Source organism: Leptonychotes weddellii, chromosome 4 (assembly GCF_054177405.1).
Source record: "Leptonychotes weddellii isolate Sample4059 chromosome 4, ASM5417740v2, whole genome shotgun sequence".
Lineage (NCBI taxonomy): Eukaryota > Metazoa > Chordata > Mammalia > Carnivora > Phocidae > Leptonychotes > Leptonychotes weddellii.
In genome coordinates this window covers 168,597,591-168,623,581 of record NC_138372.1, presented here as the reverse complement: position 1 = coordinate 168,623,581, position 25,991 = coordinate 168,597,591, and the positions used below count along the sequence as shown (strand labels likewise).

At 54.6% G+C, this 25,991-nt stretch overlaps 1 protein-coding gene across 3 annotated transcripts in view; it reads left to right on the top strand.

The window, feature by feature from the left end:
- Positions 1-25,991, top strand: part of SLC45A4 (solute carrier family 45 member 4) — a 75,922-nt gene that overhangs the window by 34,340 nt on the left and 15,591 nt on the right. For all 3 annotated transcript variants that reach the window (XM_081816587.1, XM_081816589.1, XM_081816586.1), the window contains one exon: positions 7,541-8,196. In XM_081816587.1, the coding sequence (XP_081672713.1) occupies positions 7,944-8,196 (253 nt within the window). In that variant the 5' untranslated portion in view covers positions 7,541-7,943. The remainder of the gene's footprint in view (positions 1-7,540; positions 8,197-25,991) is intronic.

Below are 25,991 nucleotides of genomic sequence, written 5' to 3'. Positions count from 1 at the left end.
GCATCTCTCCACGTGATTACTTGCCGTCTGTGGATCTTTAGTGAGCCGTCTCTTCGGGTGTCTTGCCCTTTCTTAAATCAAGTTGTTCATTTTCATATTGTTGAGTGTCTTGTGTACTCTGGAGAAGAGTCCTTTAGCAGATGTGTCTTTCGCAAATATTTTCTCTCAATCTGTGGCTTGTCTGTCTCTTGCTACAACATTAATTTAATGTTGGAAGTCAGTGGGATTTCTTAAGTGCTTTTCAGGAAATAACCTTATAAACAGATTTGCCGGTATGCTTCTTTCTTATCAAGGATACTTTGAACTTGCTAGATTCGATTTTACGTCTTTTTTTTAAAGATTTTATTTATTTATTTGACAGAGAAAGACACAGCGAGAGAGGGAACACAAACGGGGAGTGGGAGAGGGAGAAGCAGACTCCCTGCCGAGCAGGGAGCCCAATGCGGAACTCGATCCCGGGACTCCAGGATCATGACCTGAGCCGAAGGCAGTCGCTTAACCAACTGAGCCACCCAGGCGCCCTCGATTTTACGTCTTTTTATACTCTTGGTCTAAAAGCTGATCTTCCTTATTTTCTGCTGCCCTTCGTTTGGTTTCCCTGGCTTTTGGGTTGTGTGTGGGTTCATATTCTTTGCCATGGTCATCTGGTGAGAGAGGGAGGCAGGCTGATGGGGAGCACTGTTCTAGTCGCTCTTCGGCAGGGTCATCGGAGACTAATAGTTGATGACATTTTAGAAAAATGTTGGTAGTTGTAGTTGATTTTCTTGGGGGAATGGATGCCTGGCTTTAAATGGCGGATGGACAAAGCAAACAGCTGTTGCCACAGAGCAGGCACCATAATGCATTTGCCACGTGTCCAGTGCCCAGAGCGCTGTCAGCGCGAGCATGTGTGCCCGGGGTGGGCGGCGGCGGGGGGGAGTCGCAGGATGTGTTTGAGTCGCACTGCAAGCATCCATTAACTCCTCTCTGACCATTCTCCAGGAGATGGGTCGAGGCTCGTGGTGCCTGTCAGAAGTTGCTCTGCACTTAACTTTTTGATGGCGTTCAGTTACCAGCCGGCTTTCCACAGAGCAAATTGTAGGAAGTCACATGTTCTGGCATCGGTTACCCTTAAATTAGAAACAGGACAATAGAGGAAGTTGTTGATTGGAACAATGGTAGTTTCACTGGTCTAAGTGCATCTGCAAATCGTACCCACATCGCTGTCCCTGAACGTGGCGACAGTCCCTGGAGCGGGCCCCAGAGGGAAGCGTATTTTCTCTGCTAGGGAAAACCTGCCCGAAACGTGTTTCTGGGTCTTCTGGATAGAAGATACTGGGATGGGTCACAGCTTAAACTTCACGCTTTTCAACAGCTCCAGAGGAGGCTCTTAGGAACAGGCACTTGCCCATGCTTTGGGGAAGGACCAGACCAGTCTTCTCTTTAAGCTGCTTCAGTGTATTTGTCAGGTTTTAGCTTGGGCTTTTTAAGCTAGGTCCTTCAGAAGAATGTTCATAAAATGTTTTATTTTAATGGTTTTAGTTACTTTGGTTAATGGTCTACCATTTATATAAAATAGCTTCCTTAAAGAAAACAATTCACATGCGATAAGATTTGTGCGCGATGTAAACCTGGTTTTATGGGGTCCAGTTGCTCCCCTCGGTGCAACAACACACCCTTCACCCAGGCGCCTGGCTAATGGGAGAACAGCCGTGGGGACCCGCCCCGCGTGCTCTTGCCTTTTCCTCTCAAAGCTTCTTTCCTTTCCTTTTCTTGTGGAGTCCCGAGGGAAAGGGCCCTAGAAATAGAACAAGTGAGGGGAGACTATTATGAAGTCTTTGTGCCCAGGACAGGGGCAGCCATATGCCACGTGGGTCCTGGTCCCTCCCTCCTGAACCAGTGCTCTGATTTAGTTCAGTTCAGACGGGGAGGGACTCTGAGTTCTGTCTCTGAGGAGCTGATGATCAGGTTCCAAGGAATGCATACGTGAGCTTTGGAACATAACCCAGTTACGCCAAGTTGAGGGACTATACATAGTTTGGTAATGGTTGGTAGGTTTGTTGTTAACTTGGTGGTAGCCCTTTTGTCCATTCTCAGACACTTAAAGAAGTAAATTACCAAATTAAAATGTAAAAATCATTAGCCTTAACTACGGGGGAAGGGACACTTGGGGACTTGCCAGAGTATTGGAAATGTTCTGTGTCGATAGAAGTTTGTCAGAACCAATTGAACATGGTACATTTTCACTACGTGTCATACCTGAGCAAATGAACCAACAACATTTACTACTAGCCTTCTTGTAGGCTAACTAAACAGTGGGGATATAACAGAAGAGAAAATCCCATTTACAGTGGCCACACACACACAAAAAGGTAGAACTGTTAGGGAGGAACTTAACTAGAAATGTGCAAAGGAGTGTCCTGTAGCAGGAGTATTTTGAAATTCTCACGAGAGGCACTGAGGTGGTCTCGGACAAATAGAGAAAGCCCTCCTCCTCGGATGGGGGTACACAGCAGTTTTCCCTCAGCTGATGTATAAAATTAATGGAATCACAGTAAGAATTACCAACAAAAAATACCTTCTTTCCTGAGCTAGTCAAGCTCTTAAAGCTTATATTCTTGTAAACAAATGTGCCAGGAGAAATAGGGAAGTGCTGGAGAAGGAAGCAGTGAGAGAGTCCGGCCTCAGCAGAGTCTGAAACCTCTGGAATCCTCTAACAGCAGTGGGTTACTGGGCAGGCAGCCATGCTGGTTGGATGGAATATAGGCAACTGGGAAACAGACCCAAGGACTGATGGAGATTTGGTGGATGACAAAGAGGAGTCTCAAAGTGTTGGGAGCGGACTTAGTGATCAATGGCCACGGTGAAAAGAGAACGGTGCATCCTTACCTCACGCCACACACAGGAATACGGATCCGAGATGTAAAATGTGCCCCACGAGATTTTCCCTGGGAACTAATGGCCGAGTTGAACATCCTGCAGCCTGTGTGCATGACCTGACCCAGAGTCTATGGAACATATCAGAAGTGGCTGGTACACTTCTAACATACTATGGACCCTTCACCTGTGGCTCTTTTTTTTTTTTTAAGATTGATTTGAGAGAGAGAGAGAGCGCGAGCATGAGTGGGAGGGACCGAGGGAGAGGAAGAGAGAATCCCAATCAGACTTCATGCCGAGCGTGGTGCAGCCTGATGCTGGGCTCTATCTCACGACCCTGAGATCATGACCTGAGCCAACACCAAGAGTCGGACTTAAGTGAGTGAGCCACGCAGATGCCCCTCGATTGTGGCTCTTGAACAGAAATGCTTGCACAGGCTCTTCTGCCTTTAACTGGCTCTCCCCTCACAGGCCTGGTTGCCGTGGTTGCTGTTCAGTTTAGATCTTCGGTACCCAATGTTCGTATTTCTAAGCACATGATGCCTAAATTTTATTTTATTTTATTTTTTAAAGATTTTATTTATTTGAGAGAGAGAGAATGAGAGACAGAGAGCAGGAGAGGGAGGAGGGTCAGAGGGAGAAGCAGACTCCCTGCTGAGCAGGGAGCCCGATGCGGGACTCGATCCCGGGACTCCAGGATCATGACCTGAGCCGAAGGCAGTCGCTTAACCAACTGAGCCACCCAGGCGCCCATGCCTAAATTTTAAAGTATCTTCTGTCATCCCCTAAAAAGCTTCTAAAATCCCCAGGGCTTGCAGAAAGAGCATTTGGGAACCGGCTCTGCCCAGTGATACCTGCTGCTGAGCACTTGGGTATTGTCTTCAAGGTGCCTGGCTCTAAACCAGGTTGGTCAGGTCTTTAAGGAACCCCAGTGCCCACTAACATGCGTAGATTTTGTTAGTTGGTTCAGCCTCATTTACAGGTACCGATTGGACAGCGGCTTGCGCTCTGGGAACTTGTGCTGACGTGCATGGGCCTTACTGCCTTGGCTTGAGAGTGCTGGCGTGCGGCAGTCGGAGAGCTGTGAGACCTGGAGGGGCTTTTGTGTTTGTTAACTGCTGCTATAGTCAAGCTCACTGAAGATGCTAACGATATTTGTCATTTTCATCAATGTAGATGACAGTGAAGTTGCCTGTGTAAAATCTCTTCACTGTGCCACTGCGTTTGCACGGCTTGAGGAAGGGAAGCCGGCTGTGTTAATGCCTAGGCTCCTTGAATGACAGGTAAACCCCCCGCCACGCTCATGCCATTTCACGCAGGCTTCCCTGCAGCCTGACCCTAGTCGCTGGCCGCCCAGGTCACGTGGGTGTGGCGCTCTTGGAGAGAGCTGGTATGGGCGGGGTTGGTTTCCACTGCACACAGGCCCTAGTACATTCTGGTCAGCAGGTTAGCTGGCTATCATTCATTCATTCGTGTGTTCATCCGCTCTTTCTGTGACCTCGCTCGGCTCCTGCTGTGTGGCTAGGCATCGTGGGAGGTGAGGGGACAGATGAAGCGTGGATGGCGGCCTCTGCTTTGTGAGCTTCTCCCTGCCTTGGCCAGGGTCGAGTTACCCAGGTATAGGCCAGAGCCCCTGGCACGAGGGGTGGGGCCACGGCCCATCTTCCGGGGAGAGCTGAGCTGGAGATGGGTCTTCAGAGACGCCATTTGAACATGTTGCGGGAGGCTGCGGCGGCAAGCTGGGGCTTTCTGGAGAATTCCCCGGGGATCCTTACACTCCCGAGAGGGAATAGCTGGTACCCTACTCCCTGCCACAAACCACATCCCGGAGGCCCCCTCCTTCTGCTCTGGGACAGTGTGGCTTGAGCCCACTGGCATTTTCCTGTCCACTTTGAGCAACAACTGATTTGGTTCCACGAAGAGGCAGTGACTTTGAGTTTGCCACATCCGGCCCAGTTGATGGATTCAGAATGTAATAGTATAAAATGTAATGTTTCAGCATTTCGGGAGAAGACTTTTTCCCATTTAATAATAACCTTCGAGGGGCGCCTGGGTGGCTCAGTCGTTAAGCGTCTGCCTTCGGCTCAGGTCATGATCCCAGGGTCCTGGGATCGAGCCCCACATCAGGCTCTCTGCTCCACGGGAAGCCTGCTTCTCCCTCTCCCACTCCCCCCTGCTTGTGTTCCCTCTCTCGCTGTGTCTCTCTCTGTCGAATAAATAAAATCTTTAAAAGAAAAAAAAAAAAATAACCTTTGAACAGAGTTTCTCAACTTTGACCTAGTTGACATTTGGGGCCAGATCATTCTCTAGCGTGGGGCCGTGTTGAGCAGCATCCTGGCCCCGACCCACCTTGTGACAACCAGAAACGTGTCCAGACACTGAGTGGTGTCCTCAGAGGTGCAGAATTCCTGGTGGAGAACCAGTGCCTTAGAAGAGCTCACAGATACCTAGCGCAGAGCTCGGTTGGCTGATTTCTCACTGGTGCTGACATGGCCTTGGGAGAGGCCGCCCTCATTCAGCGTGGGTGTCAGGACGGCGGTAGCCGTGGGTAGGGGCACGAGGACCCAGCTGGATGCTTTTGTGTTCATAAGTTAGTCACTAGGATTCTTAGAAAACAGTGACTGTCATTCCTGCCCCCAGAACCCCAGGTCATCAGTGTGGGCTTTGAAAACCTGTCTGGATACATGTCCTTAATATAAAAATGATCCATCTTATTTGGTGGAAAAAGGCATTTAAAATCACGGACGCTATTTTGGTATAAGATTGACAGGTTGACAAACGGATTTCTTCTCTTCCACTTTCTTAGGTCAGGAATCACTCCCAAGGTAGGAAGGGATTGGGAACAGCAGGTGTTGGTCCTTGTGAATGCTGGGCGATTTGGGTTTTTTAAACACTATTTTGTTTACTTTGTATTTTAGAAGTAGTTTCATAACACATTTTCTAAAACGATTGAGGTTAGAAACCATGGTTGTTTTGTTTTGTTTGTTTTTGGGTTTTTTTTTAAAGAATTTATTTATTTATTTGATAGAGACAAAGCGAGAGAAGGAACACAAGCAGGGGGAGTGGGAGAGGGAGAAGCAGGCTTCCCGCTGAGCAGGGAGCCCGATGTGGGGCTCGATCCCAGGACCCTGGGATCATGACTGGAGCCGAAGGCAGACGCTTAACGACTGAGCCACCCAGGCACCCCTGTTTTGTTTGTTTTGAGAGAGAGAGCGAGAGCAAGAGCGCACGGGGGGCGGGGGGGGCAGAAGGAGAGGGAGAATCTCAAGCAGGGTCGATCTCATGACCCTGAGATCATGACCTGAGCTGACCCCAAGAGTCAGATGCTCAAACGACTGAGCCACCCAGGTGCCTGCAAAGTCCTGGTTTTAATTGAGCTGTTCTCGACGGGGATCGTCCTTGTGAAGTGTAGCGGCACTGGGGGGCATGAGATGCACACATGCAGACAAGGACATGGGCTTGCGGGCCCCAAGGATGCGCCCGTTGCAGCAGGAAGGGGCTGTGAGGGAGCCCTGCAATGGTGACGTGATGAGGGAAGGACTTGACCTCAAGGCACAGCAGCCCGGCCTCGCCTGAGGCTGGAGCCCCACCATCGCCCCCAGAGCTTTCCAAGGGGGTCTCAGTGTGAAGGCCGCCCTTCGTTGGTCATTGGTTCTGGGGGGAAAGGGAGAAAGGAGCTAATTAAGACCCATCTTTGGTTAAGTGAATATGAACTAGAAATATTTTTAATTAAACCAGTTGTTGAAAATCTCTAAGATTTCAGCTCGCAGACCTACCTTAAAATAAGACAGGAACAGCATTGTGATTTCAGGGCCCCCTCTTCTAATGCAGGTCAGAGTGAGGAGGACCCCAGTGCCTGGAGGCCTGCATCCCACAGAGTGCATGGGTGGAGCTGCATCCTTAGTCTTAACCTTGCATTTTCCTAAAACCTTCCTAAGGGGAAAGTTCTAGTTCGATGCAAGGCAGTGGACACATTATTGTGGTGTGTTCCCCTGGGTATAGAATGCATCACAAAGCCGGGTCAAGGGACCAGGACAGTGGGAATGTAGGACTGGGGTCAGGAGTTGCACACCGCTAGGAATGCCATGTGTGGGTCGGGAGTCTGTGAGCCCCTAGACAGGATATTCAGAGTTTGTGATGCAGGTACTTTTCTCCTGGAGAGGGGCTGTAAGCTGCCAAGGTCAAAGGCTGTAGACAGCCCATAGCATGCACTCAGCTGCCTTTTGGTGGACTTGGAACATTATCTCCCTTCGGGTGGCAAGTCACCCCATCCTTGCTCTACCCACCTCCCTGCTTTCCACTCCTGGGTGGCATCTCCAGTCCTTAATCCAGCCTCCCTGCCTCCCCAGCCTCTCCATCCCCACTCCCCGGAGGCTGACAATTCTTGCTGGTTCTTGCTGTCTCAAGAGCGGAAGCTGAGCTCTCTTCTGCTGCCTGCCCTTCGTTGTCCTCTCTTTACCCTGCCCCAGGATTAGATCCATACAAGATGTTTCTCTAGGAATTAGGGTTTGTTTTTTCCGCAGCTGACCCAGAGTCAGCGCCAGAGAGCTGCGGCGGTCTGAGGTTGGGGTCTCCCAGGTGGCCGAGGACCAGTCCGTGGAGCGCCTGGACAGCCCGGGGTGGGAGGCCACGCGGCGGCCGCCCCCGACTGACTCTCTGCCGGGGTTGTTTTCCTCTTTTGCAGATCAGCCAGTCACTCGATGGGGAGCAACGGCGGACCTCCTTTTTGTGTCACCTTCCCACCTCTCTGTAGCAAGAAAAATAACTTCAGCACCTCTTCAATAATAATGATGAAACTGGTATTAACTGAATGGCAATTATGGATTTTTAACTCTAATTCACAGTAAACCAGCAAGCCATATGTTTAAAATCCAACCAAAAATCATTTTGTTTTGCTGCGTGTCTCACCCGCTTGTGAGAAGTTGTGAGATCTCGATTTGTACAAAGAGGGATATAAGCATTACTTGCCGGAGGAACACAACTGAAGCAGAGAGAGAAGGCGTCCTAATTTATCCTTAAAGATACCTGATAGTATTATTTATATAGGTAGAGGAAATATATATACACACACACATATATACACGTATATGTTTTTGGTGGTAATGAGAATGGCCCCGCAGAACGCCGACTCGGAATCTCTGCAAGTTCAGGAGTTTCCTGTGCCCCTGCCGGATCTGCAGAAGCCGGGAAGCGCGGATACCCACGATGAGACCATCAGCGAGGGGTCCATAGACCGGATCCCCGTGCGCCTGTGGGTGATGCACGGGGCCGTGATGTTTGGCAGGGAGTTCTGTTACGCCATGGAGACGGCGTTGGTCACGCCGATCCTCTTGCAGATTGGTAAGTGCCGTCCGCGCTTCTGCCTGGTCCTTAGCACCGAGCGCAGCGTTCGCCGTTTGGACACACGAGCGGACATCAGCACACAGACCTCGTCACGTGCACTGGGAAGTGTTCAAGAGCCCTGGGCGCCAGCATCCTGTCTTTGCTCCCCTCCACCTCCTGGCCATTTTTTTCCTCCCGTTCTGGGCTGGGGCTGGGGTGGCGGGTGGGCCTTGCATGGCGACGAGGAGGTACCTGTTTCGGCAAGGTGATAGTCGAGCACCTGAATGTGTGCAGTCAGCTTCGGTACGTTCTTCTCCCCGTGTGCCTGTCTCCCCTGCGGTACCTCCTGCCCTGCTCCTGCCTCCCGGACACGGTCACCAGCCGTGTCCTGCTGTGGCAGGCCAGGGAACCTCCCTGACTCTCCCTTAGCTTCCTTCCTGAGAAGGGGAGGGTGACTGCAGACCGTCCCCTGGTCGGGCACAAGGCGAGTGCTTGGAACAAAGCCTGGCCTAGAAAACCCTGAGTAACATGGTTTTTTATTACCAGCTTCTTGTTGACGACTTAAATCTGAGTTTCGTGTGGACTAGAGGTGGCTGAATGACGGGCATTTCCAGAAATACTGGAGTTTACGGAGTTACTCAGTGAGCATTACGGAGCCCCGTATGGAAGAGCCTGCATCCCCTCCGGATTACATGTCGGTGTTTAGTTTTCCCTGTTGTCTAAGGAAGTTTGAAAATCTGCAAGTTCCCAGCCCCTAAGAGTTCTGGATAAGGGGCCGAGCTGTTTAAAATCTTCTGTTTCATTCCAGAATTCCACATGTGCGTAGTATCTGCTCATTTTGGTTATTTTAGGAATGTTTCTTTCTCCAAACATAATGCTTCCTGTTCGGTGAGCGCTCACCGCTCTGCGGATCCGTTAGTGAAGTGCAGGGGTCTGACACTCGCCACGTTTCCTTCGGTTATGAATGGCGCCATCATCAGAGAGCCGACCTCGGCCGTGGCAGGTGTGCTTGTGATTATTTCAGGTCGCCGTGGTCACGGGACGCACCCCTGCATCTTCTCAGCACATTCATTTCTTCTCTCCATCCTGAGGTTACTGTCCTGCCACACGTTTTTCTGTTGGTAATCCCGTGCTTTGTTGTGCATCTTTAAAGATGCCCTGAGACGGTTTCACGAGACCTCGGGCTTGGCTGAGAGCTCTTCGGGAGAGTTGGGGATGGTGGAGCATGAGCGATGCGGGTCACTCCTGTTCTTTCATCTCTGTACTTGTCATCTCTGCATTTCTGCTCTCCCGTTCCGTACCCAGGAAGGTATGCCAGCAGCCCGAGCGTGGACAGGATGCCACGTCTCTGCCCGTGCGGCCTCCCTCTGGCGGTGGAGGCAGGGGAGTGACCCGACCAGCTGGAGCCACTTCCTGTGAGCAGGGGGGAGCAGTGTGGCCGCAGACCCTCCGAGGGGGACACCCTCCTTGTGCGGGGGGCTCTGGGTGACAGTGTGGAGAGTGAGCAGAGGGTACTCGGGGAGACAGAGGCTTGGCAAGTTGAAGAAACGAAGACTGGCTTTGTGGCCAGACCTCAGGGAGTCCAGCGGCAATTCACTTTACCAGACATTTCTTTATTTATTTTTGGTCCTTCGGCGTGGAAGGACTTGGGTTTGGCACCGCAGCTGAGGTCATTAACAAATGCAGTCATAACCATAAGTGGCGTGGTTACGGTTAGAAATGGAGTGCCATTATCCAGTTTCTAGACCACCTCGTGGTTATGGTGACAAATACGGAATACAGAAGCTCTGGTGATCGAGAAGTGGGTTGTTCTAGAAGTGCAGATCTGAGGGTGTTTCCCCCCAGATTTTCTTTGTGGTAGGTTATATGTATTAAGGCTTAAAACCCTGGCACTAACAACTCTTTGCAATGTTTTACTTTATGGGTTAAGAGTCTCAACTTCTGTACAACTTAGCACGTTTCCTGGTTGGGGTTTGAGTATTTAACGTGCTACATGAGTCTAGTATCAGGTTTGGATAATCTGGGATAATAAACACGAGTATTTTACTACAGAGCATAAATGCGTATGCTGCGTAGCGACGGAAGCTTTGGAAAGTCGTGGGTGTGTTGGCTGCGTGCACACCTCCACGGGTACTGACTGTCGGGAGTGGGGCAGGGTGCCTAGAGCCGGGATCCAAGGACATGCTCACCTTGTGTGTGTGGCACTCGGGTGACACCGCAGGGCTACCCGGGGAAGAGGCCTTTAAGAGCCAGGTGTTACCGTCAGCACCTTTCTTGACCCAAAATGGAGCTTCTTCGTGGCCCTGGGGTGCCCTGGGTACACCTGCTTCAGTTGGGGGCCCCCTGAAATCGAGTGGGGGCCAAACGTCTCCAGTGGCCCAGTTGACCTGCTGGGGAGAGAGATGGGCATCGTGAAAACTTGGGAAGTGTCTGGCGGCGCTGCTTCAGCATACTTGGCGGTGAGCTGTTTTGTTGTCCTGACAGGTGCAAGCGATGGGTTTTGCCGCAGCCTTGCCCGGTCTGTGGTCCTAAAGCCACCCGTTAGCACAGGGGCCATCTGTCTTTCCTGTGGCTGCTGGGCTGTGTACCACGCAGAGCTGGTAGGTGTCGGGCGATTTCAGCTTCTGTCCCCTCAGCCCACTGCACCGGTGTCTAAACTGAGCCCAGCCCTCCCTCCATCTGGTCTTGCAGGTCAGTGATGTTGGAGGACCCTAGTGAGTCACACGGCCTCTGGACACAGAAGGAAGACATGGCACCCTTTGTTCCACAGCCTCCTGGCAGGAGGACAGATCAGGCAGAGGTGGCTGGGCTCAGAGGATGGACTGTGTGCAGGGGCCTCCAGGGGAATACTGATCCCGATGCTTGTGGGAATCTTTGCTGGGGTCCCTAACACAGCATGGAGATGGGAGAGCTCATCCCTTCCCTGCTGGCTGGCCGCTGTGCGGAAGGCCCGGTTGGCAGATTTGGAGAGTTCTGGAGTCCTCTCTTAGGGAGATGAAGTATACACCGTGACGAGGAATGACCTGCCACGTGGTCTTGGCAGACATGAGAGGGGGTGAGCTGTTGAGCTCTTGCCATCTCTGGGGAGCCAGGCCCCATCAAGGGGACCCCAGAGCATGCCTCAGCACCCAGCGGCTGCCCCGATTTACCAAATCTCCCCATCTTGGGCACCCTGACCTTCCTAGGTCTTTTAGGATTGACATAATTTTGTGGCATACTGAAGAGTGGTGGCTTTTTTAAAAATGGACATTCTGTTTAGTTGGAACAGTTATTTTGTAATGCGTCAGTAGACTCTGCCCAGTTTCTGAAAGCTGGCCAGCCAGATGTGCTTGGCAGATGTTGGGTGCTTCAGGAGACGGTCCCACAAGGACTTGGATCCTCTCTTGGGAGAGGTTCCCACTGCCTGGTCTGGGACCCAGCAGCCTGCTGTATACGCTCCAACTCTTCGGCCACGTTTTAGAGTACATTAAGCAATGACAATGGGGACCCGTATTTCGGTTGAAAGTCCCCTTCCCAGGGTGTGTATGTGTGTCAACTCGGCATGGGGATGGTGGTGCCCGGGCCTCGCAGGTTCCAGCGGAAGGCAGTGTCACCAGTCTTCCTGGCCTACCTGTGAGCTGAGTGGGAGTGACTGCGTGAACCGGCAGGTGGGTGGCCCCAAACTGGGCCAGGTGCCCTGTCACCTGGGGCACCTGCCACACACCGTGGATCTCCAGCAGGTGACAAATACTCCAGCAGCTAATTTTCGTTCTTGCGAAAGTTTTCTTCCTGGCTCCTGGTATGGTGGAGTATGGTGGTCTGTTCTTGGTGCTGGATCCCACAACTATAGTTGCAGCTTTTTCTTTTTCTTTTTAAGATTTTTAATTTATTTATCAGAGAGAGGGAGTGAGCGAGCATGAGTGGAGAAGGGGCAGAGGGAGAGAGAATATCCAAGCAGACTCTGCACTGAGCAGAGAGCCCAACCTGGGGCTCAGTCTCATGACCCCAAGATCATGACCTGAGCTGAAACCAAGAGTCACATGCTTCACAGATTGTGCGCCCAGGTGCCCTGTGCAGCTTTTTCTTCTTGTGCTGAACGTGCTTTGTAGGCACGAAGTGTCGAAATGCCCTGACCGGGACCCAGCCCACGCATGGTGCACTGTCGAAGTCAGCTGGGCTGGCCTGTTGCAGTCCTTGGTTGGAGAAATTCAAAAAACAATAATAATTCCAGAATATACTTGTTTTATTCTGTAAATTCTGTTCGTTGCACAAGTGGGATCGTAAGGAAGAACCCGGGTCCTTCAGTTGTCCTCCCTACTTGTCATTCGTAGCCATGCAGGTTGGTTGTCCTTTCCCAGTAAACTCAGGTCTTGGGGGTTTATTTTTGGTTGCACACTGGTCTTCGTGATCCTCAGCTAAGTGTTGCGTGTGATGACGAGCAGACTTGGCAGGACTGGTCTGTTTCCGTGCTTTGGGGATGACGGAGCTCCTCTGTCTTCATGTCACTCTGGGAAGGACAGGGCCTCGCTGCCTCCTTTCTCCTCAGACCCTGGAGCTGACCTTTGCTGTTGGCTTGGGCCGTTGCTCTGCGGCATCTGTTAGGGTGTTCCATTGTCAAACTGGTTCCTCAAGAGGAAAAGTTTTGGTTAGTGCCAGTTTAAATCCAGACAGTCTAAAGTGTGCGTGTGTATGTGTGTGTGTGTGTGTGTGTGTGTTGCATTCGAGTGAAGTGTGCACTCCCTGACGCCCAGGTAAGTGTAAAGTGCGCCCCAGCACCCGTGGCCACCCTCCCCATTGGAAGCTCGGTCACAGGAAAGCTGTCGTCCCTGCTCTACCTGACCAGGTGGGGACCTGAAGTCAGGTATCTCGATCCCAAGTGACCGCCTCTTTTTCTGAAAGGAGCCTGTAGACTAGAAGCGAGTGTCATTTCTTGGGGCTGGAAAGGATGCTGCCAAATTTGCTGGGCCCAGGAGGCGGCAGATGAGGTGGACGGGTGGTGGTGGGGCCGTGTCCTTTCTTCCTGGCTGTGGGCCCCAGGCCTCTAGCTGGCTGTAGAGGCATGGAAGGGACACCGTGCTCCATGGAAGATGCCTCCAGCAGTCCCTGAGTCCTTGGAGCAGGCCTAGCTTAGCCCCCGTAGCCTGTGCCCACCGCTCTGAACCCTTGCTCACAGGGGAGGCTGTCTTTAAATTTAAAATTGATTTTTCTTTAATAGGTAGCATTTCCACCAACGTCAGAATTCAAAAGTCCTGACTGTTGGGATGGTGAGATTTCCATCCCTCTCTTGCCGCCCACTTCCAGGTTCCTCCCTAGAGGCAGCCAGTTTCTTGTACCTCCTTCCAGAGACTTCCTACAGACAAGACACAAGACAAGTGGCTTTGTGACTTGTCGGTGTCCCCAGTAGCAGCTCCTGCAGAGCATCCAGTGCAGATGAGGATCCCGATTCCAGGTCAAAGCAGAAAGCCCGTCTGTGCTGGCGTCTCTGGTGCCTGCTGGGTGGTCCCAGCTCCGCTCTGTGGCTGGTCCCCTGTGCCTTCAGAGTCCCTGCCCATCCCCTCCTCTCCTGTCTCCTCCCCCAAAAGGGTCCGGTGAAACCTTTATATTTTGTCTGACAGTTTCTTATGCACTGGACCCCCATCCCATGTATTGAACAGATCAGCTTTTGGAGGGGACTTTTAAAACTGTGCTCAAAGATTGGAATAAAGGAGATCAGAGGGGGCACCTCCAAGTCCGGGTTCCAGGTTTGGTTTTGTTAGTGCCAAGGCGGCTTCAGCCCTTCTCCAGAGAAGATGCCTCCTGGGACTGCCCGCCTGGGTGGTCTGAGGGCAGAGGGGGGCCTCCTGGCCCCGGAGGTGAGCTTTCCATCAGTGCCGAGTGTGGGCCTGTGCGCGCAGGGGATCTGATGGTGGTGAGCGTCAAGTGGACACGTGGGGTCACTCTTCAAAGAAAGCCTGTGGAAGCACCTGCCCCTGAGCCCTGGAGCAGCCCTTCCTAATGAGCAGACACCTCTCCTGGGCCTGGTCCCATCCAGCACCCCTTCCTTGGGAAGGAGAAGTCCGTCCGCTCCCCACCCCGCCCCTGGTTTCCTCTTGGTTCAGGGTGTATCCTCCAGGGAAAGGAAAGGAAAGCCATATAAAAGAAAAGAGGCTGCCTTGTTGCGGTCTCTCAGTTTGACTGACTAACGAATGAGAACTGGGTTTATCTTTATAAGATCCTAATTCATGGGGAAAGTTTGATTTCAACTTGTCTGCTTCATCCAGGATGCAGGGTAAAGTTTGTGTGCATTTGGTGCATGTCTATTGAAACAAAATCCAGACATTTCCCCCTTTCCATTTCAGCTTAGTGTGAACCAGGATTCCTAGGCTGTGATGTGTTGTTACTGGAAGCGCACCTTTTCTTCCTGTGGGCGAAGCCTACCCTTGAACGGCCTGCCTTAAAGAAAACATTCGAAGTGTCTTAAGGGCTCGTCACTTTGCTCTACTCCCTGGATTGTTCAGGGAGGGGGATGTTGCAGGCCGGGCTGGCAGGGGCCTCGAGGTGAATCCTGCATAGGATCTGTGCCCTCTGCGAGGGCTGGGGCTGGGGGTGGGGGGTGGGGGGTGGGTGGCTGGCCCCGCCCTTGCCCTGCCCTTGCCCTGCAGTCACTGCGTGCTGGTGCGCCTGACTCTGTGGATGGTGGATGGTGGGAAGTCCGCAGGGGAAGTCCGCAGGGCTCAGCACCTTGTGAGCACAGTCTCTGTGAGGATTGGGAAACAGGGTCACGCTGCATCCGAACTGGAAATGCATCTGGTGACTCAGCGTGTGCGTGCATGAACTCCACAGGTGCTCCGTCTCTGAGCACAGGTACATCTCCTGCACTCTCCTGGAGGGAGCGTGGGTGGTGTGACCGGGTGATCTGTTGTGAGGTCAGGGTATTGTTTTTCCTGCAAGGTGCCTCTAACTCGGAGCTTCCAACGCGTGTGTTGAGATCTGGGCAGCAAGGGCTGTATGGTGTTACTGTAGCTCGCCTTGCCTGGGACGTGGCAGGGGTACTTTTTGCAATTCAAATGCTTCTGACGTCTTTCTAGGAGTCCCCTTTGTGTACAGTGACGCCGTCAGAAGGGTCCAGTGAAACCTTTGTGTCTTGTCTGACGGTACTGGTCCTCCAGGGCCTTCTGCAGATAGCACCCTGCGTTGGTTTTTCCTGTTTTGAGAAAGCAGACCCAGCAGCTAGCTACCCCGTTTCCTCTGGGCGGGAAGCATCCCCGAGGCGCACCTGCCCCGCTGTCTCAGTATCTGCCACGCTGAAGTGGGCCCTACAGAAATCCACTAGGGCCCTGCTCACCTCGGGACCCAGACAGTTGAGCCCAGGGACATGAGATGAGTTGCCTCCGATGCCTGGCCTCTTGCTTCTGCCGAGGTGTGGCTCCCCTGGTTTGCAGAAGGCACACAGGCTGGGGCAGGAAGGGAGTGGCGTCATTGCAGGGAGATTTCAAAGAATCAGGTGGCCGTGTTAGCCTGAAGAAGCCATAGCTCAGGAAGGCTGGAGGCCTTGTCCCTGAATGCCAGGAAAATGGGCAGGTGGCAGAGGCGTGAGCTGTGCCTCTGGGGCCCAGAGCCCAGGAGCAAGGGACAGATCGCCCCGCTTACAAGTGACTGTGCACCCGTTACCCACGCTGAGGTGATGCCCTCTGGCCCCTGGGCACGGGAGGCCCACCCCTCAGGCAGCATGAGGACCCTCCGTGACACGGTGGCCAGGGAAGCCCTGGGCAGTGTGTGGGAACCTCCCCTGCACGGAGGGGGTCATTGTCTTGGCCGAGAGCAGGTGGGAGTTTTTGGATTTTAATTCTGTATTTTCCCTCTCCTGGTTTTTCTCTAGCAGCCGAACATCAGGCTGGGCGTGGCTGCCTCCCCTGCAGGTGGCTGAGGCTCCTTATCTAACAGTTCTTCCAGGATCAGGTGGCTGAGGCCCTACAAGCCTGGGGAAGTTTTATCAGTGGGTTGGGTGGGTTTCCCCCAGGACCCACCGTCCTTCCTGGCGCTTGGCTCAGCCCTTAACTTATCTTTGGTTGCTTGTCTGCAAGGCCCTAAGGGCAGGGGCGTGACTGCCCTGTCCCCACGGTCTCCTGGGTATTGTGCCTGGTTTCGGGGGAGGCGTGCTCAGACTGCTTCCAGCTGGGCTGTGGGGCACGATCGTCTAGTGGTTGATCTTTCCCCGTGTGGGGAGCACTGGGCTCAGTGCCTTCCCCCCCGCTGTGGGAGCTCCATAGAGTGAAGAGCCAGGTGTACCCAGCAGCATGGGCCACAGGGCTGGGCCTCCAGGCTGGAGGTACTGAGTGGGGGAGGGGATGGTAAATGGCTGAAATTGGACGGGCCCTGGAAGATAGGCGTCTCAGTGAAAGTCCAGATGCAAAAGGACAAATCCTGTATGATTCCACTTCTTTGAGGGACCCAGAGGCATCAGGTTCGTAGAGACCCAAAGTGCAGTGGTGGGACCTGGGGAGGGGGAATGGGGAGTCCATGTTTCATGGGGACAATCTCGGTTTTGCGAGATGGAAGTGTCCTGAGTGGACTTGGATGATGGTTGTGCAGCCAGCCACGTGAATGTATCTGATGTCCCCGAACTGCACACTTAAAAATGGTTGAAGTGGCCAATTTTATGTTATGTATATTTTACCACAATTCTCAAAATGCGAAAAAAAAAAGGATGGGCCCCACAAAATATCCAGCTTAAACACTGGATTTCCTGCTGACGCGAGACTAAGGAAGCCCGAAGGGTGCCACGTGGCCCGGGCTTGGAGTCAGCAGACTGCCCGCCCTTGTCCAGCGGGAGAGAACTCTGCAGCCCGCAGGCATGGTGTCCAAGCCCGGGAGTCCTGCCCCGAAAGCCCACCGAGGTCAGGGGACCCTCACTGCGCCTCCAGAGCACCGTCGGCATTGACTGGACAACAGGCAGCATGCCAGGAGGAGAGGCACACACTTAGGCGGGAGTTTGTCAAAACCTCCTAAATTTTGATCAAAATAATTGAAAAAATCCGTGTTAGACTGTTTTGTTTGGATTGGGAAGTCTGGATTTCCTTGTGTTTCAGATCATTGTATTTTAGAAACAATGAAATGTCAGCTGTAGTCCTTTTTCCCAAGGAGTTACGAAGCTTGTTATTCTTCCATCAAGCACTGACTGAGCACCTACCTGCTAGGTGCTGGGCACAGTGCCAGGTGCAGCCGCTGGGTTTAGAGTGGAGATGGAGAACGGGGCATGCGACCAGAACAATTGGCTGGGGTGCTGAGGTGTGGGAGTCAGTGCGACTGCAGAGCCCTCGGTCCAGGGATCAAATGATTCCAGATCAGGGAAGGCTTGCAGGGAGGTTATCTAACCAATAAGCCGGCCTCGAGGGTGTGCCCCGTGCTGGGGGCTCTGCCAGGACCTGGGGGAAGGTTGTGATTGATGGTTGGGAGAAGCAAGATTGGGAAGGACAGTTACAGTACTAGCTGTTGGCTGCTGTTGAACTCGAGCATGGGAGCAGCGAACAAGGCGGAAGGCTATCCACCTGGGCGCAGGAAGGGGACCGGAAGTCAGGAGGCTGTGTGTGTGGAGGAGGGCATGCTGGGCCTCCCTCTTGCAAAGAGTAAGTTGATGTCAGTGAGTGAAGCAAGGGTGAGTCAGCACATTGTCCCAGGGAGAGGTGTAGGGGAAAGTGCGGCCTGGCCAGTGGAAGAAGGGCAGGAGCTTGCTGCAGAGTGGTGTGAGCAGAGATCTGGCCTCTGGTAGGCAGGGATCGATCGTAGGAGGTGTTACGTGCCACTCTAAGGAGGTGATTTACAGAGAAACCTGGGCAGTTGTGCTTTTTTTCAATCTTGAGCATTGGTAAAGCAACAGGTTTTTAGAAGTCTTAATAGTAAGCAATGTACTGTAGCAGTTTCCAGACTTACCAGATTAGTTTGCAGAATTGTGGTGACCAAACATGAAGCACATGCACACTTGATTAAAGAAAACAGAAAAAATTATGTCAATTATTCCTGCAGAAAAAGCTCATTTAACTGATGATGAAAGCCAAAAATGAGTTAAATAAATTGAAACAAAACATTACGGATATGTGTTGAAAGGATAAGATAACCAGGCAGCCCAGACACCTGAGTGTCTGCATTTGGGGTGACCTGTGGCACCTTTGTGCTCCTGCCCTCAGGTGAGCACGGCCAGGTGGCTTCCTGGCTCCCTCCAGAAGGGTGGTGTTCAAGGCATAGTTCCAAAGGCATCACTGTGATTATTTAATATTTTCCGTAAACATGTATCAGAAATAAAATTAGAATCCCAGAGAGGTTTTTTCAATGATAAACTTTAGAGCAAATGCTCTCTTTTATCTTAAAAACAATCGGTATAGAATGTGTCTACCCGCAAAATATTTTCCAGATGATGGTAATTTTGTCATAAAAAAAAATCAACCATTTAAATCTTAACATGTTTTGATGTGTACAAAACATGTACACACATAAATTATGTAAATAGTAGGTCAATAGGATTTGTCTTTGGGTGCAGTATAGGTCGTCTGCCCTCCATTTAGGTGAAGAATGGATACGGATGTATCTAAATGTGAAGTATTTTGGGAACATCACAGACAGTAACTTTAAGACACTTCAATTTAACATTGAGAATCTGGAGTAGCTGTGTTAGAAGTACTGTATCTGGACGGGGGTGGGTCGCAAAATGGAAGACGGGGGACCTGGAAACCCGAGTTTCAGTTTGAGGGGCTGGACTGGGGGGAAGTCCGGGTTGGGCTCAGGTGAATTGGCTTGGACAAGACCCTGGGCCTAGGCAGAAAGTGGCCAGAGCCCTGGAAGGTTCTGCCAGCAGGAGGTAGGCTGGGCGGAGGGGGCAGGGTGGTCTGACCTTGCATCAGTTCAAACCAAATTATGTTCTACTTGAAGTTCCTTTTAGACATACACCTGCTTACATTTTGCTGTCATTTAAGAGCATGACTAAGGAGAATTGCTGCCTGTTTTGATGGTAATTGTTTGGACCCAGCAGCAGTTTTGTGCTGTGCCCCACACTCTTCCTCTTCCCCTGGGCCAGCCCCGGGGAGGCCTGAGCTCTGAACACTTCCCCATTCTCACACCAAGGGCCCCCCCCCCCCCCGCGGCCCGCTGCCTGTTGCTGGTGCAGACGGCCCTGGGGAGCGTTCACAGGGCTAGCAGAAGGCCTTTGGTTCCCCATATTCCCTCACCTTGCTAGATCGTGACAGCAAAGCAGAATGTAACCACAGCCCAGCCGAATTTGCAGGCTGGCTAGATGCAGCAGCGTTGTGGGTTGGAGGGGCTGTTCTCTGTGCCGCTGTGACTCGACACTTGGGAATTTTATATTATTATTATTTTAAAGATTTTATTTGAGAGAGAGAGAGAGCATGAGTGGGAGAGGAGGCAGAAGGAGAGGGAGAAGCAGGCTTCCCGCGGAGCAGGGAGCCCGATGCGGGGCTCGATCCCAGGACCCCGGGATCATGACCTGAGCCGAAGGCAGACGCTTAACGACTGAGCCACCCAGGCGCCCCCTGACACGCAGGATTTTTAAATGGGCTCCTGGGCACCTGCTGAAGCTTACTTGCTCACCTGCACGAAGAGGGGAGTGGTGTCCAGGCGGAGTAGAGGACACCTGACTGGTGTGGGGTGGGACCCTGGGCCACGCCCGGCTCTCACCTCCACGGGGCTGGTGAGCAGAGCCTGAGTGTGCAGGTCCCCTTTGCTGGGAGGGGAGGCGACCCGAGCCCTCCTGTACTCAGGGTTTAGAGGAGGGGACACACTCTTCAGCTAGTTCTGCGGCCACCACGAGGACAGCCGCTGGGAACCTAAGCTGCTGGGAGGAAGGTTCAGAGCTGAGCCCGGTATGATGAGTGGGCCAAGGAGTACCAGCTCTCCTGGGTCATGAGACCACTCTGTCAGAGCAATCACTTCAGGCCCTAGTCATGGCCGCGTGGAGGGGAATTTTCTAGAGGCAAGCCATCGGTCTGATCGGGACCAAGGGCTCAGATAGAGCCGGCATGTTTCCTGACTGGTTCTGGGAGCCTCTGCGAGCCTTTCATGGTGAACGGCAGGTGCTGGTGGGGAGGCCAGGTCCCATGGGACGCTGAGGGTGATAGCAAAAGGCAAATGTCACAATGGGGAGGGCCCTCACACTAGAGCATGCCTTCCACACTGGCCCTGGGCCTCACCTGCTACCTTTCAGTCCCCCTGAAGGTCCCGGGCGAGGCTGTCCTGTGTGGGATGCAGTTTCCTATGGTCTTTTTCTTCAAAGCAGGCTGCCTCCTGCTTGTACTGGGCCTGAGGCTGCAGCGATGCTGCCGGGGGGCCGGGGGGCCGGGGGGCTGGGCCTGGACTTGGACTGCTGGAGAGGGCCGCAGAGGGCACGGTGGCCATCCTTGCTTCCCCGCCTGCGAGCTCGACGTATGGGCCTGTGATGATGGTGCGTGCCAGCAGCGGGCTGCTCTCGGGGACCTTTGGGGTACTTTTCAGCCTCCTGTGAGCTGCCCAAAACAACTGTTTGTTGAGAGCATCTTGTCCCAGCCGTCTGTCAGTCTCCGCCTCGAGCACCACAGCTTGTTTCAGGCAGCCCTCCCTGTTCTGCAGTCGGGGGGAGCGGGGCTCCGGGAGGTGGTGGACCGGCCTTGGCATCCTCCCTGGGGCAGGTGCCCGCCAGAGTGCCTGGTCCCCGTCGTCCGCCTGTCTCCCTTGCAGCATCCCCACCTCGTGGTTCTGCCGGTTTCTGCCAGAAACCAAGGAAGGGGTCAGTGTCCACATTACCTGGGCACGGAACTTCTTAGGTGTCTCATTTCACCAGGAAGAAGAGGTTGTGGAGCCCCAGTAGGGGGTCCGTGAGGTCTGTGATGGAGGATCTGAGAACATGCTCGGGGGGAGTGGTTCCAGAGGGGGGCTTGGCTTCAGCCCTGCTCCTCTAGGCTCCCACGCCCGGCATTTCTCGCCGTCGTCAGGACTGTCTAGGGGCTGCCCTCAGCCGTGTTTGTGCCTCGAGGTCCGTCCTGTGGGGGCGTGGGCCCCGCCAGCCAGTGCCAGGCGCCTGAGCGTCTTCGTGTGCGCCTTCCGGATGAAGGGCTGGGTGCTCGCGGGGGGCCCGTGTTCTCTCGGGGCACGTGTGGCATATGTATGTGGGAGCTTTCTGGTCCAGAAATCAAGGGTTGTGCTTCTCGCCTCCCAGGGAGGATGACTTCAAGGAGTGGGCTACGACCTGCACGTGTGGACGGCCGGCGAGCCAGTTTTCACGGGTCGCCTGTTTACTGAGAGCACATGGACGCCCAGAGAACTTTCTTTTGATCGTGTCATTGAGCTGTTGGGTTGTCCTTCCAATGCTTTAAACTCCGTGCCTACTGAAAGCTTGACAGCACTATGGCCCCAGTGACGCAGGGAGGGACGCTCGTGTGTGGAGCAGCCCACGTACCCGGGGCTGAGCTGTATGCACGTGTCGTCTTGTGGAACCTTCAGAGGGCTCACCTCTGTCAGTGTGTCCTCGGCCTCCGGCTGCAGAGCCCACTTGGCCCTCTGGTGCTCAGTGGGGCCTAGCCCCATCTCCTGGGGCTGGAGGCTGCTTGCACCCCCTGTGTGCTGGAAAGGCTGCTGGGGTCTGGGCCATGGGGCCGCCGCCTAGTGGTAGGCATGCTGCTCTCCTTCTCTCCCCAAGGATTTGTTGAGGGCCTTCTGCGGCAGGCGGTGGAAATGCCCTGGCAGACGGTAAAAACAAATAAGCAAGACGGGCCGAGATGGCGATTGGCGCCATGGCAGGAATGTCTGAATGATGAAGGGAGCCACCCCTGCAAAGATTTGGGAGGGGGGCTTCCATGCAGACACCAGGGTCCGTCAGCCTAGGAACAGAAGGTGGGGGGCGGCAGGGTCGCTGGAGCCTAGAAGGGGGTGAGAAAGGGGGTCTGCTGTGGGACCGGCCGTGCCAGCGGGTGGGGTAGGACCTCGTGGACCTTGTAGGCTGGGGGTTGGGAGCTGTGGCAGCTTGTGAGTCCAGGACATCCACTCATTTAGGGTTTTAGAAGGCTGCTGGCTGCAAACTGGTGGGTGGTGGGAAGACATGGGGAAGCAGGGGACAGTTGGGGAAGTCTGTTCTGTTGCACTCCTGTGGAGGTGCAGCCCTTTTAGGGCACAAAGGAGCTGGAGGCACTGGGGGAGACAGAGGGCGGGGTGGGGTGAGCCGTCTGGGCAGGAGGCCCTGGGGGGCGCAGTGGAGGGGATGGGCACAGAGCTGAGCTCTGGGGCCCGTGGGGTGGGAGGGGACTCTTGGCCTTCCACCAGCATGATTGGGTGGATGGTGGCCTTTTTCCTGAGTTAGGGGACCCCCGAGGGGGACTAGATTTGGAGCCACGGATCAGGGTATAGGTTCTGCACATGTTGAATTCGAAGAATCTTTATCCTCCTCCAAGGCCAGGTCCTCTTGGTGGGCGAGCAGCTGTTGGCTTCTGGAAGCCGTGTAGCTTGAGAGGTGGCCGCAAATTGCAACTGTCCTGACCCAGGAGCTTAGGCCTGGCTGCGGGATTAGCTGCATTTCATGCACTTTGGGAAGCTTCTAGAACCTTAGGCCGAGCGCCTTGTGATTTCTTGTACCGATAAGGTAACGTGGCTGTGCCATCACGAAGATGCTTGCTTGTTGCAGTGTGTACTTTAGAGCTGTGAGGTGGGTGGTTGTGCTGCTGGTTAGGGCGAGAGCAGCTGGTGCTCCAGCTGGCAGGGGCTGTGCTCCTGAGGCGCTTCCGGGAAGGAGAGGGCCTGCAGCAGCTGGGTGCCAGGGCAGTGGGAGGTTCGCGCCCCTGGCTTTCCAGAGGCTCAGTGACCCGCCAAGTGCATCCAGCCGGGCTGTTGAGTCTCCTCCTCCTTTAAAATAGGCGTTGGGGGCCCCTGGTGCGGGGCTGGTGGGCGCTGTGCACGTTTATTCCCTGGAAACAGCCCAGCCTCAGAGCCAGTACAGGGGCTGGGAAGTGCTTGTTTGACCAGAAGAAAGACCATGCAGAATCCAGAGGTGAGTCTCCTCTGAGGATGTGTGAGGGGTCAGGAATTCAGTGCCCCCCAGTAAGTTTGAAGGACACCATTTCCAAACTGCTGCCTCTGTTCGGAGTAGCGCGTTGTGACGGCACAGTGAGTCCCAGAGAACCCCTTGGGCAAACTTCTTTATCATCCACCCACAGGGAGCATGAACTGACCACTTTGCCCTCTGTCCCCGACCTCGAGGGGACCCGCGCCCCCCCACAGCCCGCCCAGGTGGGGGCTGCACCCTGTGGGTACCCGAGCCCGCTCTTTAGCACTGTGGTGAAGGACCACACTTGGGGAGCACAGCCTGGGTGCTGGGGACGCCCCGAGAGCAGCTTGGTTGGCGGTGGGCTTCTGGACCTCTGGGAAGGGCTTGTGCGCACACACGTGGGGCCTGTTCGTCCTCACCTGAAAACGCCAGTTGCTGCTCCCTGCCCTTCATCCCACTCCCTACCTTCCCGTGGCTCTGGGGTTCTAGAACATTCCGTGCAGGTGGAGGAGTGCCTGCCCCCCTCTGCCCAGTGTAGACCCTCCCTGAGCAGGGGTCCCTTTCCTCCCTGGGGCCATTGCTCTTGAGCTGGTGGCTTCCGCCCAGTGCTGCAGGCCCGGTGGTCCTGTCTGGGGGCGCCTGGGGCCCTTGCCAGGGTCCCCCCCAGGGCTTGTTGATGTATGTTCATCAGAGGTCACGCAGGGCTGGTGGGCCTGTCCGCCAGAGAGCTAGTTCTCATGAGTTAAGCGTTATCATGGAATTCTTGTCTGAGAATACAAACCTATCTTGATGTGGAAGGCTTTGTCTATTGAAAAAAAAGAATACGTTCCTATTCCCGGTTCAGATCTTTTGTTAAACATTTATAGGCCACTTTCCCAGTCCCTGGCTCCCCTCCCCCCACAAGTACCAGTTTATCAAAAACGCCGTCGCATTGAATGGGAGCTGCCGCGCGTGAGCCGCGTGGTCGCTGCTGCCCGTGACCTCACACGGCCCTCCGACGATGCTGACACACCGAGCATTTCCTGTGAACGGGGAGCCTTCCTGGTCCCACCATTGTTGTTCAGCTTCTGCCTGGGAGAAAACAAAAATCATTTACTACGGGTGGCGTGCTGTTTGTTGAGAGCCGTGCTGGGAAATGCGCTGTCGGAGGTGTCCCAGCCGCAGCCTCGCGGCAGTGGGGAGACCGGGCTCGCTCGCCCCTGGGGCTGCCTGGGGGACGTGATGGGAGATGCTGATGCTCCTTGCCAGCCTGCTGGACAAAGAAAGCCATTGCCCCTTGCCACTTCCGCCGTGCCCAGCTCGGGGCCCCCCCCTCCCCGAGGCCACTTAGCTGGGGCGCAGCGGGCTTCCTGCTGGGCCCCAGGTGCCATGACCTGGGGTTCACTCTGGGGAGGACTGGGGAGAACACCACTGAGCTGGCACCGCTGTGGGTCCTGTCTGCTCCTCCCGCGCTCTCCTTCCTTCCTTGGCCTCTGCTCTGTGGGCCGCTCTGTGGGCACTTTTCTCAATGGGTGGACACTTTGGGGTGTCCAGTTGGAGGGGACACATGGGGACGGGAAGCCTGGGAGCTGCCGGGCCTGGTGAGTCTCCTCTGAGGCTGTGTGGTGGGGCAGGATCCAGCCCAGCCTTCCCACCCCAAGTGTTCAAATCATGAGAAACCAGCAGAGGCTTCTGAGCACAGAGGGTTGCAGCCGTGGTGTGTCTTGAGGAGATCGCCCTGGATATTGGGCAGGGAGGGAGATGAGTTAGTGGCGGTCAGAGAGAAGGTGGGAGGCCTGGCAGGTTGGCAGCACAGGAAGGGGGGCAGAGCTGTGCTGGGGGGTGTGGGGAGCTCCAGGTGGACAGGGAGGCTGGGGTGGGGGGTTCACCTGCAGAGCGTGAGGGCCACCCCATGGGGAAGAGAGCCCTGCTGGAGTGAGGAGCCAGGCGCGGCCAGGGGCTGGGGGTCCAGGGCGGGGCTCCAGGCACTGCTGCCCAGCGGCGCCTCCATCCAGCACGTGGTTCTGGTGCCCGCGGTTTGCCAGGCATGATGCCAGCACTCTGCCCTTACGGGGCTTGGGCTGAGTGGAGCACACGAGGACCAGCTCGGTTGGCGACAATGGTGGCCCGCAAGAGGGCAGACCTTGGAGGGCTGTGGGTTAGGCCAGACCGCCCTCGGTGGGGGGGTGAATGCCAGGTAGCGGCGGGGAGAAGCTTGTTTGGGGGATTGGCGCTGTAGGAAGGGGACGCACCTCAGCCCACCACATAGTGCCTTTTACCTGGGCTGGGGCGAGAGAGGGGCCGGCAACGTGCAGGTCCCAGGCGCTCTGGAGAGCCGGGTGGCTCACCCCCAGCCCGTTGTCTCTCAGGGAATAGAGGCTCCAGGGCACGTGCCGTGCTCTGTGTCTTGACCTCCGCTTTGCCAAGGCCAGCCGGCGCTCTGTGCGACTAGCCAGCTTGGGTGAGTTGCTGACCCCTGTCCGCGTGGCTGGTTTCCTCATGTGTTTCTAAGATTGGGGTTTGAATCACATGACTGTTCGGTTTCGGTCATGCGCCTGTTCTCAGAAAGGAGTGACAACTTCCCAGTGTTCGTCTCCCCTCCTACGGGTGCTGCGGGCCAGAGGCCATCTGGGCATCTCCGGGATGTAGCCTGAGCGGGGCTCCCACAAGCCCCCACGTGTGGCCCGGCGCTCCTGCTCGGCAAGGCCACCTTGAGCAAGCCTAGCGCAGGAAGCAGCCGTTGGGGCGGGCCAGCGTGTGGCACGGGCCTGGGACAGCAGCAGCCCTTTGCGCAGGGCACCCAGGAGCACGCACACCACCTCCCCAGCTCACAGACCCATCAGCTGGTGCTGGACTGGAG